Source organism: Heptranchias perlo, chromosome 10 (genome assembly GCF_035084215.1).
Source record: "Heptranchias perlo isolate sHepPer1 chromosome 10, sHepPer1.hap1, whole genome shotgun sequence".
Lineage (NCBI taxonomy): Eukaryota > Metazoa > Chordata > Chondrichthyes > Hexanchiformes > Hexanchidae > Heptranchias > Heptranchias perlo.
In genome coordinates this window covers 2,350,902-2,364,352 of record NC_090334.1, presented here as the reverse complement: position 1 = coordinate 2,364,352, position 13,451 = coordinate 2,350,902, and the positions used below count along the sequence as shown (strand labels likewise).

Genomic DNA, 13,451 nt, shown 5'->3' with positions numbered 1-13,451 from the left:
AGAGCTAGAAAGTGGGATTAGGCTGGATAGCTCCTTTTCGGCCGGCACAGACACGATAGGCCGAATGGCCTCCTTCTGTGCTGTAAATTTCTATGATTCTTTCTAAGGACTGGAGCAGAATCAAGGAGAAGGCCCACCACCACCTTTTAAGGGCAACTAGAGATGGGCAATAAATGCCGGCTTTGCCCGGGACGCACATATCCCAAGAATGTGTTTTTTTTTTAAAAACTGAAAGACAGAAGCTATATTCTGGAGGTTATCTTTTTGTGCAACAAAACCTCCACAGGATACAAAAGCAAAATACTGCAGATGAAATCTGAAATGAAAACAGAAATGCTGGAAATACTCAGCAGGTCAGGCAGCATCTGTGGAGAGAGAAACAGAATTAACTTTTCAGGTCGATGACCTTTCGTCCCCACTGGATAGCCTGAGAACTTCAGGAGTATCTCGTTTTATGGACCCATCCTGCTGAAGGTACAATATTCTAACAGAGATTTTGAGAACAATGGATTCTGTGCTCAAGACAGACTATGGGGCAGATTTTAACCAGTGGGTGGCTGACCGTTGGAGTGCTGCCTGCCCATCAGCACCAGCGGGAGCTCCAGTCCAGCTTGAGGGATGGGCCTCATTACCATGCCTCCGACAGGCTATGGACATCAAACAGGAAGCTCACTGCAGCTTGCAGGCGCTGGGCCACACAGTGGGGTGTCCCAAAGGCCAACCCAGGTCAGCAGCCCGGGGAGGAAAATCACTCTGCCCAACTGTCTCCCGAAATGGCAATCGGGGTCCTAGGTATGTCATTTGTATCGAATGGGCCGAATCTTCTGCAACAGGTGGACGCTCCAGCTGCCCAGAGATTGTCCCCTTTCATTATGGCGCTGGCCGGATTGGGAGTGGGAACAGGGCAGTACATTGCCCTCCCACCAATCTCAGATCACTACAATCCCTTTTCCACCCAGCAGAGCCAGTGACAATCTCCCCTAGGAGTCTTGGACTTATAGCAACAAGCCAGCATGCAATGAATCAACTAGAAGGCAAATCAGATAAGACAGATAAAAGGATAGTTATATTTATCTCCACTAATACTTGCAAAAAAACAGCAGCCCCTGGCTTTGGAAGTTGAATAAAAGGGGCGCTGAAAACTTCCAAAACTAGTTACAAACATACAAAAATGGGGGACAGGAAGAGACAAACTGGTCCATCTCATCTGTCCCATATGAGTAAAAGCTATCTTGCAGGTCGCAAATGTTTATAGAGGACAGGTGGTCACATTAAGGGACAGTCCTGATGAGGTCAGGACAAAAAACACGTGATTCCCCAGATCAAAGATTGGACAAGTTCCTACAGTGTGTGAGGAATGCCTAAATGACAATGAATAATGATTAAACAAAGAGGGGATAAGCACTAGTGCAGTGGTGAAGCCTGCAAGTGTACAAACACATTTCACCCCAAATTAGTTAGATAGAGCTTCATGTCTCCGATTATTCATAATGGGGGGAAATTTCCACTGAGTGTTATGGGTAGCAAAATTGTAATGGTATTCTTTAAGAATGGGTTTACAATTTCATCTCAGTACACACAGGAAGTTCCCTCATGGTGAGTTCTTAATTTTAGCTGGCTCAAGAGGAGGCAAGGACCTTTACCACATGAAGAAAACAAATAAATACTGGAAGACAAGAGGGGAAACTGTCACTTTTACACCATCTTCTAGCAATTAGCTGAAGAGTGGGAAGAGACTTTGCAAAACCCACTCTGCACCTAGAACTATTATGGGACTGTATAAAATTGTCACACTCACCACTGTATAGTAATTTACCTGGTAATCCGGTTTTGTGAAATAATCTAAACAGAGAACATGTTCCAGAAATAAAACAAACTCTTGGGGGAGGTGCTTCAACATAAGGCGGTGATCGTATTTTTCTTTTATTAGGCCTACTTGTTCCTGTAAACACAGAACAGAAAAGACAGGGACATGTTTAATCCATTTACATCGAATTAGCAACATTGAGGTCATAGGTTTCATCTCCAATCTGTCTATCACTTCAACTAATTACAGGTGACTGCCTACTTCATAACTCAAGACTAAGCAAAAAAAAACACCTTGAATATAGTTTGTGCTCCTTTGCTTTATAATTTTATCCCCTGGCTCTTTCATTCGGTTTCTTTTCATAACAGGTGTCAGCTGTGGCTCAGTGGTATCACTCTCGTCTCTGATTCAAAAGGTTATGGGTTCAAGCCACACTCCAGAGACTTGAACACAAAATCCAGGCTGACATTCCTGGTGCCAGAATAGAGGGGGGGCTGCACCGTGAGGTGCCGTCTTTCGAATGAGACCTTTAACCAAGGCCCTGTCTACTCTCTCAGGGACGTAAAAAATTCCAGGACACTTTTTGAAGAACAGCAGGAGAGTTCTCCCTGGTGTCCTGGCCAATATTTATCACTCAACCAACATCACTTAAAAAACAGATTTTCTGGTCGTTATCACACTGCTGTTTGTGGGGCCGTGCTGTGCGCAAATTGGCTACCGCATTTCCTACATAACAGTGATTACACTTCAAAAAGTACTTCATTGGCTGTAAAGCACTCTGGGACCTCCTGAGGTCATGAAAGGCGCTATATTAATGCAAGTCAGTCTTTCATTCCATAAAATGCCTCTCCACATTCAATTATCAATTCTTTTCCTTGTTTAAAAAGTTTAACTGCTAATTCACAATTGTTTTTCTTTTCCTATCGAGACTAGATGTGGTTTCATTTCCCTCTTTGTTGCTCAATGGTCTACTGGAATCTCCTTTATTGCCCTTCTCTGAATGCTTTCCACTGCATTTGTGTCTTTTTGTTGAGCGCAGTGGCCATAAGCTGGGAATTGTACTCCCTACATGGCTCCACCAATGCTTCATCAGGATAAATTCAGATTCCTTTTATCATCTTTCAGGAGAGGAGGTTGCAATTACCTTGAAATACTATTTTTGGGCAGTGGGGAAGTAATCAACCCCTTCATTACATTAAACAATAAAAATACTCAATAATTATAGCCACATTTTTCAGAGCTGTGGTGTGTCTCTGCTCCTCCCCCCGACCCCCCACTCAGGGAAGCCCTTTCTCCATAGCCTTCAATTTAAGATTGAAGATTCACGATGGGCCGAAGGGCCTCTATCCGTGCTGTATAACTCTAACTCTAGCCCCTTAAGTATTTGAGATGACAAAATTGCAAGAACTAAATCCCCCTTTTGCCTGCCCTAGCGGCATCACCTTTATAGCTTGGTGGATAACAAATTCTTTACTTTTCTTATTAACAGTACCACGAGGCAAACTAATGGCAAAAAATCTCCTTTAATTTTTGAGAGAGACTTTGAGTTTTTGTAGAACAGAAAACACATGAAGTACACCTTTAGTTTATGCAGTATTTTCAAACAGTTATCTCTTAGGTTCATAGCTTCTTACCAATAGATTCAAGCAACAACATCCCACAAAATCCAAGGCCCTCACACTAACATACTACTCCCTTCAAGTTTCCTCTTAAGTTTGTCAATGCCATGTGCTTCAACCACTCCATGTGATCGTGAGATCCACATTCTCTGTAAAGAAATTCCTCCTAAATTCTATATTTGATCTGTTAGTGGCTATCTTAATAGCATTCACCCTTATTCTGGACTCATCCAAAAGTGGGAACAGTTTTTCTACATCCACTATGTTGAACCTTTTCATAATTTTAAAGACCCTCCTCTTAATCTTCTCTTTTCCAGAGAAAAGAGCCCCAGCCTGCTCAGTCTTTCCTGCCAGTTGCATCTTCTCAAGTCTGGTAACATTCTTGTAAATCTTTTATGCACTTTCACCAGTGTTTCAATATCCTTTTGTAGTACGAAGACCAGTATGCACACGGTATTCAAGAATGATGCAACCAAGGTTCTATACAAATTTATCATTGCATGATCTGCAATTGTGCAACTATTTGTGCGAGTGTCAAGACTGTAGACGATGCTCAACTGCTTCAGGTGGGTCTTGATGTATTGGGCCAGTGACTGGCAAAGGATGTCTAACTTATAAAAGTACAGTGTTATGCATGTGGACAGCGTGACTGCTGAACATACATACACCCTTCAGGGAAAAGCATTAAAGCAGGTGGAGGAGAGAGAGAGATCTGGGCATTCTAGTGCCTAGATCTTTAAAGGTTCATGAGCAATGCCGTGAAGCAATATCTACAGTGAATAGAGTGTTGGGGTACATTTATAGGACAATTGACTATAAGACTAAGTATTCTATTTTGTCCTTGTACAAGACCTTGGTCAGGCCTCAGTTAGAATACAGTGTCCAGTTGCGGTCTCCTCACACGGTGAGTGATTGAGGCTTTGGAAAGAGTGCAGAGGAGGACCATTAGATTAATTCCCCGTTTGAAGCATCTTAGTTATCAAGGTTGGCTTAAAGAGTTGGGACTCTACACTTTAGGGAAGTGCTGATTTAGAGGTGATCTGATCAAGGTTTATAAGATGATGAAGGGAATAGATTGTGTTCAAGTTGACAGTTTGTTCCAAAAAAACAGGTTAGGGAGGGCCAAGGGTCACAATTTTAAGTTGTATAAGACCAGATCGAGGTTCGATGTCAGGAGATAGTTCTTCCCCAGAGAATAGCGGATCCCGGTGGACGCCAATTCGCTGAATTCCTTCAAGTGAGAGCTGGGGCGGAGATCACCTCTTACAAAAGGTAGGTAATACATAGAAATATCAGGGCCCGAGTGATCTCCTGGACTAGTTTTGATTGCCTAAGGGGTCAGAGAGGAATTTATTTTATCCCCCAGATCTGCACAAAGCATCACAATTGTGTGGGACAGGCTGGGTGAACCAGAGGGTCTTTTCCTGTGTTTGTTCATTGTTCGTAGCATTACCTCACTGCTTTTGTATTCTATTCCTCTAGAAATAAACCCCTGTACTTTGTTTGCATTCTTTATGGCCTTATCAACTTGCGTTGTTACTTCTAGCGATTTATGCATCTGTATTCCCAGATACCTTTGCGCCTCTACCACTGGGAGCTGACTGCCACGCTGACCAGGCAGTAGTCAATCTATTGCATTGTCATCTACCTCATTGATTCACAAAGCACATGGCAGTCTGTTATATGGACCATGACACATGGCTTCCTGAAATCCAGGCAGATTATATCCAAATCTGTAACTTCCTTCAAGAAATCCAGTAAACTGGCCAGATATAGCCTGCCTCTTAACCTATTTCTCATCAGATCTTGTCCTTTCAGATAATTCCTTATTTTATCCCTCAGTCTTAAATTACAGATCTTGGAGCCGTACTTCAGTTGTGTTTGAGGTTCCATGCTTTGCCTATTTTCTTTTTAAGGTGGAGATTACACATTTGCTAATGTCTAATCCATTGGGATGTTACCCAATTCCAATGAGTTTTGAAAGCTATTGAAGGTTTTGCAATTTCTTCAGCCAACTCCCTCAGCCTTGGATGGAAATTGTTAAAAGTCTGGTTTACATTCAACTTCCGAAACCTTTTTGCAATGCCTTCCTTTCTGATTCTAAGGATTTCTAGTGGGCTTTCTGCCTTTTACTCCTCTCTCATCTTTCCTTCATTTCAATGGTAAAAACAAATCACAAAATAATGATTTAGTAATTCTACTTTCTTATCCTCAGACAGTACTTTACCATTGTCGTTGGAAAATGGTCCAACATCTCTCTGCAGCCTTTTCTTGCTCCTGATTTATTTAAAAAGAATGGCTATTGCCCTTTACATTTTCTATACCCCTCTCATGTTTCTTCTTTGCATCTATCATCACTTTATTGACCTTCCTACAGTCTCCCAATCTCGTTCTTTCTGAATTTTATATGCCCCTTCTATCTAATGCTTTCCACGACTTTCCTTCTCATGCATGTTAATTTTACTCTCATGGTTGATCCTCGATGTGTTTCTGGGTTAAACTGCCCCTGCAACATAAAACATATCTCCTTAAAACTCCCATTTTCCTTCCACGTTCTTCCCTTTAAATAGTTCTTCCGTTTTATTTTTTATACAATATTCTATCCTCTCCAAGTCTGCTATCCTGAAATCCAAATTCTTGGTAGCTTTTATTATCTGTTCTGACTTCATTTCAACCTTAAAATTAAGGCTTAATGGTCACTAAACCCCAAAAGTTTCCTTACTTAAACCTCTCTATTAGTTAGGAGCAAATCCAATGCAGTTTACTCCTATTCAAAGACCCTTTTTGTGGAAATTTTGTGCTTAAAAAAAATTAAATTATACAGATAATTCAAAGGAATCGGTTTTGAAATGTATTGCCTTCCCTCTTGTGTTTCCTTCATCTGCAGTTTAAGAAAAGGATCTTGAAGTAATTCAGTAAATGTTTTCGCCTATAGATTGTCCCCACTGTAAGTTCCAGTCCATGTCAGGAATATTAAGATCCCCTCTGATTATAACGGAGGCTTTAACTCTAATTTTCTTTTGATAAAAGACTTCCCACAGCAGTGCACCACCTCCCTTTCAGTTTGTGGTGGCTGTAACAAATTCCTACCACTAACTTTTTCCACTGTCCATCTTCCAGATCCATCCAAAGAGATTCTGTGTCAATTCCCAGTTCCTTCTTCTCAGCAACATATAAAACTTCCCTGATTAAAAAGTGCCACCCAGCCTTGTCTTTCGTTCTCGATCCTTCCTGAAGTACACAACCCTGCATATTTGTTTCCCACTCAGTCTTTCTTTAGCCAGATTTTATTGACTCCTATAATATCTAGCAGCTCCCTATTTACCATCACTTCTAACTCACCCATTTTATTTCTTATGCTCCTGGTATTTTAGTACATTCGTTGTCCTTGCTGTATTCACATGACTCGTCCTTAATGATTAGTCCACATTTATATTCCCTTTCCCCTTGGTGGGATTTTGAAACACCAGATAAGCTTTTTTTTTCTCTGTTTGAATTAAATGTTAACGGGCACTGGACCACAGTAAGGTGTATACAACACAGCTAGCTGTGACCACAACATATAACAGCATTCTGTAGGAAGATACAACTTTTTGTGGGTGAAGGGTGCAGTGGAGGTTCTCTTAATAACGTCCTTGATGTTGGAAGATGTTTAATTAAATATAAGCTTATCCGTACTTACTAAATCTCATCAAATTTCATTCATACAGGCAATATATTTTACACTGATTTACAAACAAAGGCAAAACCTGTTGGCCTCACTAATAGAAAGGTTCATAGCTAAGTTAAGAGAAGTAAAACCCATTCCTTTCCAGGTGGCTCAACATTTATTCATTAAGTGGCTGAGCCATACAGACCAGGAAGGGCAAGGTTTAGCCCCCAGTCTGTGCTGAGTAAGCGGATTCAGCTGGATAGGACTATGGATGCTATAATTGGCCTCAGTTTATATTTTATCTCAGAATTATTTGAGGATTACAAAACTACAGATTGTACACATGAATACCAGCAGGTGCAAGTTTGCTGTTTCTAGTAGACTCATAACTTCAACCTCAGACTCATCAGTGTTTAATCGCACCTTAATAATAAAGATGGCTTCTAATGATGAACGGCATTGTGCAGACATACAAGCCATGCAGTAAGGATATCAGACCAAGTACAAAGGGCCCTATGTGATGATCACCTAAAACGTTCTCAATAAGCCTAACATCTGCTGACGTGACACTTTGCATTTACTTCCACTCCATTCGTTGCGTAGAGAATTAATTGAATAGAAGTCATTATAATCTTGCAGTACTACACTGCATTCTGCCTTTGTGCTTCGGTTTGTTGTTTTAAGAAATACCTTGTCCTTTATCTTCCTCCATGGTAGCTGCCCAACGACAAACTCCACCAACATGTAAAATAAGGACCAGAGGTCATCGTGTCGGCCCATTTCCTGTGTTAAAAAAATGATCTGTAAACATGAGGAATTCAAATACCATCAGAACGCTGGATAGATGGAGCAAACGGTGTAGTAGGATTTTGTTATGTAACGGACTCAGACCAGTCATGAACAATGAAATCTATTAACCAAGTTATTTCATTCACTCTTAAAAAAAATTCACTGAATATCATCACAGTGAGACCTGTAATGCGTCCAAGTGTTAATAAAGCAGCCATTCTGTCATAAGGACTTCCTTAGCTTAATAAAATATAAAAATGGGGTTCCACTTGCATCAACTGTACTACGATATTGCCCTTTGAAGGAGTAGTGTACTACTGTGTCACATAGGTTAGCGGTGGAATCAGTAATATGGCGATTCTTCCACTAATAAACGTTCAACACAAAAAGAAAATGTTGGTCAGGCCTGTCAGCTGAGAACGGCAGCTGCACATTTTAGTTTCCCACAGCACCCTCCCCCTAAGACTTTGCCTCAGTTTCCATGAAAGTATGTTGCATTGGGATCGATGTATAATTGCATCTGGCACCGCACAATGGAATAAATGGACCAGTGGAACAAGCTTCATTAAGGGTGCACTGATTTCTTTAAATTGGATTAAGTGTGAAAACTTTTAAAGCTTAAAATAACAGTGGGAATAGAGTTAAATCATTTAATTAAAACATTCAAATACTATTCTTTTCATTCTTAGTTTCTCATTCTATTTATTTACTTTCATCGAAAGATGTAACAGTGATAGTACAGAGATAAAGTTAGTTGCGGAAAAGAGTTCCTAGCAATCATGTGTTATTTCTCCTTTGGTTACTTCACCATTTCAACCACCTACCTGACTTAGGGTACAACAGAACCTTATTCGAATAATTGCCTTTCAGCATTTTCGTTCAATGGGCATAAGCTTATTGTAAGTGTAACACCAGATAATAGTCAGGTTGCCCATAAACACACATGAACTTTCCCTCTGGTCAGATAAATAATGTGTTATCAATGCCATTGAGGCTGTAGTCTGAAAGATTATCAAAATTGAATGGCATACATTAGTTTTTGTGCCTTCACAAGTGATAAACATACCAACATTTTGAAAATGTAGAAGTGTTATTTTGCCTTTTAACAAAAGTTGAAGGTGTCATGAGACCCAACAATGATGCAAAACTATTTGTGCACCATTAAACTGGATCACTGAGCAAAATCAAAACTTTATACTCAAGTAGGTTTTAGCACTCACCAAAGGCTCGCTGAGTAAATGCGTAAATGCATTGTAGTGAGCTGTACCAACCAGGAAGGTCACAAGTTTGATCCCTGGTCTCAGCCAGCGTGAGGGCACTACAGTTGGCTGCAGGAGAAGAATCATAGAGGAGTCCCACTCCTGATGTAACGACTCCTGCGGGTAGTACACTTGTAGCAGATATTTGCCGCGATGCTTTCTTAGCATTGAATAACCTGCTATCAGTCACTGCCTTGACTGATACGTGATTATACAGGTACTTCGAATAGTTATGCAGACCTGCAAGCATCTGTCTACACTCAGAGTATCCACCTTCAGAAGAGGAAGCGCAAGAACAGAAAAATCAGAAAGTAGCCTTCACATGCATGAGCAAAAGAGAAGTGGGCACCTCAAGTGTGTTGCCTGTTCCTATTCTGCAGATGCAAGGACAGGCACTTCCATGGGTATAGGTTTTATTTTTAAACGCCTGACTTTCGATTGTAGAAAAGAGGGTCAATATATTTTGGGCAAAAAAACTCTACAACTAACATATTTTATTTCTATTTCACTGTATATAATACAAATGTCCTGTAAATTTCTAATCCTGATTAATGCAAAAATGCAATCAGTATAATGTGCAAAATGCATTTGGCAACTGCACTCTTTAAAGAACCTTTTATTATTTAAACCTTTTACATTTTTCATTAAGTTACAGGATCCCAGTAGAAGCTTTTTTTAAAAAAAACACATTAGAAAAATTAATGTAAATATTACATTACATCCTGGAACTGTACATAAACTATGTGGGGAAACAAAAAAAATCAATCTTCGATTTCATAAAAGATCATTATGCTACATTTGGAGGTTTGTGAGCAATCCTATAAAACATGATACTACATAGCCCTTCTTCTCCTCCATGGGTGATAATAGATTATAAAGCATACCAGAAGTATCTAGTGCTGAGTAGTAGGGGAGGCAGTAAGTAAACAAAGGACGTTCAAAGGCAGTTTACAGAATTTATCCCTCAAATGACTAGGATGAACAGCTCTTGTGTAGGTCCAGTCATGCGTGCAATAAGGTCTATACTTAAACAGCATACCATTAAGTTATTCTATTTGTATCTCAAGTGAGGTGCAAAATACAAGAAACTTAATTTTATTATGGCATCAATTGTATTGCATTATAATAAACATTCAAATCTTCACAACCAGTATTCACATCTCTCCAGGAGATTTTGCCCTTCATCTTAAAAAAATCTCATTAGCAGAATTAAAGTTAAAAATTATGAACATGCACTCCTGGCAATCAACTGGGTTAATAACTTGTTACGGAGCTCCTTTAAATTTCTGGCTTCCAAACTCTTGGCATACTACATTTTACACATCGATAAATATTTATTGGCACCAGCAAGTAGTCTCAACAGTTACTGCCAGAAACAGGAACACCTTCCCTCATCAGTTCCTTCCAAAACTCTTGGATTTTAAAATATCAAATTATCTATCATGAGCCAACTGGATAGAATTTTAGAGTAGAACTGAAATTAATTATTCAAACATCTGAGAGCGCATTAATGAAGGTTTTTATGGTACAGGAGGGGGTAGGATAATAGCCCACATCCCTATGCTTGAATACTCAGCACATAAAAAAATTACCGAGTACAAAAAATGGCTTCAATGGTCTATACCCCAACATAATTGTATGTTGAGCAAAATGGGATTTGATTTCCAAATATTTTATCCTCTTTAGCTTAGGTAATATCCAACCTGACACTGAATAAGTAATTAATTGCACATTTCAATTCGCTTACAGCATTGCTGTTTTGTTGCTTTTTTTTTACATTCTTTTTCTGCCCATCTGAAGCCATCCCCCTGTTGAACACAGATAGCTGCTGGATAAAGGGAATGCATGGAATAAGTTGTACCCTCTGAGAAAATTTCATGGAAAACATGATACCCCACCATCAACATCCTGGAAGTTGTGGGGGGGTGGGGGGGGGGAAAGGGTCACCATTCACCAGAAGCTTAAATGAACCAGCCATATCAACACCGTGGCTACAAGAGCAGAACAGAGGCCAAGGACTCTGATTAATGGCTTAACTACAAACCCCTTAAAGTCTGTGTCATCTACAATGCTCGATATGGTGTTGGGATTGTTGTAAAAACCCATCTGGTTCACTAATGTCTTTTAGGGAAGAAAACCTGCTGTCTTTAACTGGCCTGACCTACATGTGACTCCAGTCCCACACCAACATGGTTGACTCTTAACTGCCCTCTGAAGTGACCTAGCAATCCACTCAGTTGTTAAATGCCGGCCTTGCCAGCAACACTCACATACCAAGAATGAATAAAGCAAGTCAGGAGTGTGATGGAATACTCACCACTCATCTGGATGAGTGCAGCTACAAAGACACTCAAGAAATTCTACATCATCCAGAGCAGGGCAGTCACTTGATCTGCAATAACTTGCATTTATTTACGCCTTTAACAGTAAAATTTCCAACATAGCACTCTGACACTGCATTCAATACCCACCCCCTCAACCTGTGGTGTATTATAGCTGTAGTATGTACTATCTGCAGGATTTACTGCAGATGTTACCAAGATTACTTCCACAGCACCTCCCAGCCCAGCAATCTCTACCACCAAGAAAGACAAGAACAGCAATGCCGTGGGAGCACCATCACCTCCAGGTCACACACCATCCTGACTTGGATATATATCACTGTTTATCTATCACCGCCGGGTCAAATCCACTACCTAACATCATCATGGAAGCGCCATCGCCAATCGTACTGCAGCAGTTCAAAGAGAAGGTGGTCTATCACCACCTTCTCAAGGCATCGGGGGATGAACAATAAACCCGGCTTTGCCAGTGTTGACCTCGTTTCGAGAACAAATGAAAAGATTAGCTATTGGTCAGATATTGAGCGTCCTCAGTATGCTGAGTTCCCAATACAAACATTACAGAACCACAATATGGAATCTAGTGAGACCATGCAACATTCAGGGAAAATACAGTAAGCAAACACTGTATAGACAGTTGAATCATTCCCCAGGTGAGCAGTTAAGTTTTTTTTGCAGCTGTTCTTAATGTAAGTTAAAATGAAATTCTGCCCCTGGTTGGATGACTATAGCTGAGCACCAATCTACTGACAGCTCACATTGATTTGTTGGCCCACGTAGTGGTGAAGAGTATTCTGCTTTCAAAATGGAGCAAGAGTAAACATTTTTAATTCTGTTCGTGCCTTACTACTTGCATTTGCAGCAGGTGATAAATGCTACTTCTAGTTTAGTCACTAGGATACATGGTATTGAATAGAGGAAGCTGCTACTGGCTACAGTCTTACTACATAATCATGGGGACGGGGGAAGTAAACGCTAAAATATTTGTGTTTCATCATAATGTTGGTGAGTTCTGCATGCATTAATCTTTAACATCTTTACATACCCGGTTTTTATGTGCATTGATTGATGCATAGCGCACTGTGCCTCTGAACCCTGCTACCACTCGAGGCTGGAAAAAATTAAAAGAAAAATAGAATTAATCATTTTCTATAGTTTTGACGATAATTACTAAAGAGTGACAACAAAGTATATTGTTTCACCAAATTCTGGAGCAGAGCTAAGAACTACAGCAGTACTTCTGCACTAAAAATGAAAGGAAAAGGAATATGATTTACTTTGTCAGTCTATAAATATTGTGACTGTTAATTAGTTGTTTCTAAATTAATCCAAAGAAAAGCAAATGGTTTACTTCCTGCATTGTGTGAGTTGATTAAGCAGTAACCCCAGCCCAATTTCTGCAATTACAGTTTTACAAATTATACAGAAGTCTCTTAAAGGATATCCAGTGCAATGCAAAGCCTAACTTTTTTTTTAAATCAGCTTGCTGAGGTTCTCTGTGGTGGACTATTTGCAATTACGTTATCTAGCATCTATTTTAAATTTCCTTAAACATATGGATTTTTTTTTGTAACACTGACAGATACAATTCAAAAGCAGATAAAGCTAGTGCGTCAGTTGGAAAAGAAAATGAACACTCATCCTTTATTGTAGTTTTGAGTGACAACTTAAATGATGTCCTAAAGCTAATAGCTTATGAAAACAAAGTGACAAACTTTGACAATTTTAATCTACAGAAACAAATATTTGACTAACAGGGTTTGTTTTAATAAGGATGAATTCTTGCTATGTTCTTTGAAACTTTTGTTGAGAAGACAATGTGTTCTTCTGTCTCCCCCTAAAACAGTAACCTTTCATCAGATCTGCTTGAATCAATAGGCAATGAAATAAGAACACCGCCTAAAAATCTAACTGTTTGTCTAACTTGACAGCTTGCTTCATTTAGGGTTCCTTATATAAAAGGACCAAACAGTCAAAATTGTT

General features: G+C 39.8%; 1 protein-coding gene across 2 annotated transcripts in view; it reads right to left on the bottom strand.

Moving 5' to 3' along the window:
* The window catches only part of ttbk2a (tau tubulin kinase 2a), a 224,498-nt gene that overhangs the window by 93,163 nt on the left and 117,884 nt on the right, over positions 1-13,451 (bottom strand). For both annotated transcript variants that reach the window (XM_067991120.1, XM_067991121.1), the window contains exons 7-9: positions 12,514-12,579; positions 7,769-7,861; positions 1,817-1,942 (exon numbers count right to left, since the gene is read on the bottom strand). In XM_067991120.1, the coding sequence (XP_067847221.1) occupies positions 1,817-1,942; positions 7,769-7,861; positions 12,514-12,579 (285 nt within the window). The remainder of the gene's footprint in view (positions 1-1,816; positions 1,943-7,768; positions 7,862-12,513; positions 12,580-13,451) is intronic.